General features: G+C 40.1%; 1 protein-coding gene across 1 annotated transcript in view; it reads right to left on the bottom strand.

Annotated features, from left to right (window-relative positions):
• Positions 1-4,115, bottom strand: part of esrp1 (epithelial splicing regulatory protein 1) — a gene marked incomplete at its 3' end in the record, with an annotated part of 14,913 nt that overhangs the window by 3,653 nt on the left and 7,145 nt on the right. Inside the window, 5 exon segments of the mRNA XM_014015631.1 lie at positions 208-460; positions 564-788; positions 2,239-2,558; positions 3,491-3,533; positions 3,668-3,800. Coding sequence (XP_013871085.1) covers positions 208-460; positions 564-788; positions 2,239-2,558; positions 3,491-3,533; positions 3,668-3,800 — 974 coding nt within the window.

The following is a 4,115-nucleotide window of genomic DNA, read 5'->3' as shown; positions in this document are numbered from 1 at the left end:
CACACACACACACACACACACACACACACACACACACACACACACACACACACACACACACACACACAATTCTGAACCTGTCTCCCTATCCTCCCACAGTTCTAGATTGGAGAGAAACCAGAAACCCTGCCCCCATCAGGTGGGGGGGCAAGGGGAGCCCACCTACCCTGCAGTCCCGAAGCACCCCCAGCTCCCAGCAGCACTTACGTCTGAACTTACATGGTGGCGGGCTGAGCCCTGTCCCACTCCTGCTCCGGTTGTGTGTGTGTGTATGCGTGTGTGAGAGCGAGCCTCCCATCAGCACCAAGCCCATCTCCTCGGCGCTGCAGGGGAACACCTCCACATAGCGGCTGTTCGCCCCACGCTGGCTGGTCATCACATGCTTGTGAAGCCGCTGCGAGGCCTGAAGTGCCCGCTCCGCTGAAATCATCTGGATGAAGCAGTCACCAGATGGACGACCCTGTAAAAAGGAAAATAACAACAACAAAAAATAAGGCAAACATTATTTACCAGTTTTGTGTCAAAACGTGTGTGAGTTGAGGGAGTGTCGGTGCAGTTAGTACCTGCTGGTTGAGCACCATGTGCACACCGTGCGGCCTCACATCCTGTGTGAATTCGCCCAAGAAGTTGAGGATGTCCTCTATGCTCGCCGTGTACGGCAACCCCCTCAACCTTAGACAGTCCCTCAAACCACCAGGAGGGGGCAGGAGAGAGACTGAGGGTAGCACCGACACCAGGGGGGCTGGGGCCACTGGGATCAGAGGGGGCGACGAGTACCGGTTCAGTACCTGAAACACAAACACACAGTTTTAAATTAGCCTCCGCCACAAAAGACAATATTTTAAGATAGTCTAATTCACATTTTATTATAATGTTTATTTTCTCCTCTTCTGGGGTTGCCACAGCAAGTGAGAAACCTGCAACCTAAACCACCGAGCTACTGCAGCTTGAAAATTAATTGTTATTAGCTTTAAAAAAAGTTGAACATTTACAAAAAGCTAAAAGTAGCAAAATACTTGCTAATAAGTAAATAAACCAAAATGTAATAAAAATCCAGAACTAATAAAATGCTGGCTAAAAACTAAGAACATGCAAAATGATGGCCAAAGGTAGCAAAAAGCTTGCTACAAACTAAAAATATCAAGTAGCTGCCAAACAGCTAAAAATGGTAAAACAGTTTATAATAACTAAATGAATCAAAATGCTTTCTAAAAGTCAGAAGTATGTTAGCTAAAAAGCAACAAAAAAATGCTAAATGCTTTAATGCTCAAACACATTAAAAAATTTGTTAAAAACTAAAATCAGGATTTAGCAAAAAGTACCAAAAGGCTTGCTAAAAACTGAAAGTATCTTAAAGCTGGCGAAAAGCTAAAAGTTACAACTGTACAAAAATTTTAAGTTGGCTAAATCCTACAAGTAAAAGCAGCAAATTCTAGCTAAATAGTCAACATAAGAACACCAAATAGATAAAGCATGCTAAAACAGATCGCAAAAAGAATGTTTTTGAAGAAATATTAGGCTAATGTGTTTTTATGGGGAAATATTTGAAAAGGATGGTGAGTGTTTTAAAGAATCATAAATGTTGCAAAAAACTTAATTTATATCACTTATCTCCTTAATTAACATTTCATTAAAAGGAATGGATTAAATATTACAAAGAATGCCGAAGTAATTAGATTGCAGAATACTATAAGAAAAAAACAGGAAAACAATATGAAAACTTCACACATTTATGTAATACTTAAAATTTAAATAGCATTTAAAAAAAACCAGAGGGGATGTTTGACACCACAAAAACATTTAAACTCAACCAGAGCTGGCCCATAGCCAACAGGACACCAGCTTGTTTGCATTTCTGGAGAAGGCTGATAAAGCTCCACAGTGTCACACATACACAAACGAGGGGTTAGCCTCTGCATAGATATATAAGAGGGCTGTAAGCTCATCCATCCTGAGAGATAGGTAAATGAATCTATGACTGCATGTCACAAGTGCAGGACACAAAGGAGGAAGAGAAAATCTAGACAGAGAAACTGTGTACCAACACATGAAATGAAAGCATCTTGTTCTGCAGGTCTCCACCTATAAAGCTGTGATAATTCCTCAGGATATTAGAGATACACCCTTACATTGTTCAGAGTTTCAGGTGAGAACCAACAAACACTTTTTGTATTTAAAAGGGTGATAAAAGACAAAAAATAAATAAATAAAAGCAAGAAGAACTTCAATGTTCTATACCTGTTGCACCTCAGCTGCCGTACTTTTAAACAGCTCTATGTATCTTTTCCCCAGCATTTCTTTGTGTTTCCTCAGAGCACACTGAGCGTGCTCCTCACAGGCAAACAGCACGAAGGCGTCTCCGGTGGGACGCCCGTCTGGGTAGCGGACAAACAGGATGCCATCCTTCCCTCCGCTGACAGGACACGTCTCCTTCAGCTCCTCCTGCGGCGAGAAGAAGTCCAGCACCTGACCGAGCGTGGCGTCGAAAGGAAGACCTCGCATCCTCACGATGATCTGGTCCTCGCGCGACAAGAACATTGCCGCCTCATTGGAGGTTCCTTTGTGGCCCCACAAACAAAACTATTTAAACTTGGATTCATGACAGTTTGTGTTGCAGATTTAAATAGAATTAGAATTGTTTTTCTTGTGTTGGACCCTGTGTAAACTTCACTTTAACGTTTTCATAAATCATCATTGCATTGTTAAATTTGAACATATTTTGATGAGGATACATTTGTTGTTTTTTAAACATCGTTGTATGAATAAAATTTCAACAATGCCAATCAGTCTACTTGTTGACTAGCTTGGTGCTTCTCCTACAGGGCCACTTTAACAAATAAAAATTAGTGGTTGGCACAGTTCTGCTAATCCACTAATAGCAGAGCTAACTTTTTTTTGCTACCTTTGGAAACTGTTAGCTTGACATCTTTAGATGCACCACACATCTTTAACCTTGAGTTAGTAGTTAGCATTGGCTTCCACTCATTTTGCTTCCTCTTCAGGGGTTTAGCGTATGGGAAGCTGATGATGTTTATTTCAAATGGTGTGTGATACGGTTGCATAGATTTGTGCTGTTTTGATTTGTTTGTTTGCATGCTGTTGATTTTGTAGCGTAGGGGAAGTGGTTTGATAGGACTCTAGGGTCTTCTTACCTCTCCTGCACAGATGTTTTTTTAATTTTTTTATGGTGTGTGTTTTTAATATTCTGCAATGCAGGTTGGCACTTAGCAAAGCTAGCTTTTTGGTTAGCATTGCTAAGTGCCAACCTGCTAGTTCTTTAATTTATAACTTTTCTTTAATGGCAAAAAACACCTAATGGGCTGGGATAGAAATATTTATTTAGTTAAATCAACAAGATATTTCTTTATGTGACCAAGGTTCCAACTTAATATTTGTTTTTGGATTCATAATGATTGTCACACATAAATACATTTGCACAAGGACCACCAAAAATATTGGGATATAAATTAAAAGTGTTAAATAGCCTCACCTCCTGCAATCTTCAAGAAGTCTTCTCCTGTTGCTTTATAAACCTGCCATTAAAGCAGAAAAAAGGTAGTTATTTAAAAGTACTTGACCTTACAGATGGAGCTGTAAAATTAATATGTGAAGAGTTTTCCATCTAACTTTTTAATTATCAAATACAAGCTGTGTTATAACAGGTTACCTCAATATATCTGTTGCCCATGTGGTGTTTGTGCCTCTGCAGGGCTAAATCTCTGTGCTCTTCACTGATAAAACGAACAAGTGCTTCACCATTTCTTCTTCCCTGAGCATTAAGACACAGTGCAGCCCCTCCTCTGTACAACACAACATACAACTGGTTAAAGACATGTCAGGTTAACAGCAACTCTCTGTTTCAGTCACACCATGGCAGAGGTGGAGCTAGACTTCTTTTAAAGGGGTGACCTGACCAAGAAGTTTTTTAGGGAGCGTTTACAAATAAAAAAAAACTATTCTGGATTTAAATATTCAAGATGGCCAACACTTTTAATTTAAAATGGTTTTAACTCAGCATTTTTTAGACACAATGGGCCTCATGCAAGAACCGTTCGTACGCACAGATTTGTTCTTAAATTGTGCGTACGAGTGATTTAGGAGAATTTGTGGCATTC

Source organism: Austrofundulus limnaeus, unplaced genomic scaffold (assembly GCF_001266775.1).
Source record: "Austrofundulus limnaeus strain Quisiro unplaced genomic scaffold, Austrofundulus_limnaeus-1.0 Scaffold132, whole genome shotgun sequence".
Taxonomy (NCBI): domain Eukaryota; kingdom Metazoa; phylum Chordata; class Actinopteri; order Cyprinodontiformes; family Rivulidae; genus Austrofundulus; species Austrofundulus limnaeus.
Note: the sequence above shows the minus strand (reverse complement) of the source record. Positions and strands in the feature narration are given on the sequence as shown.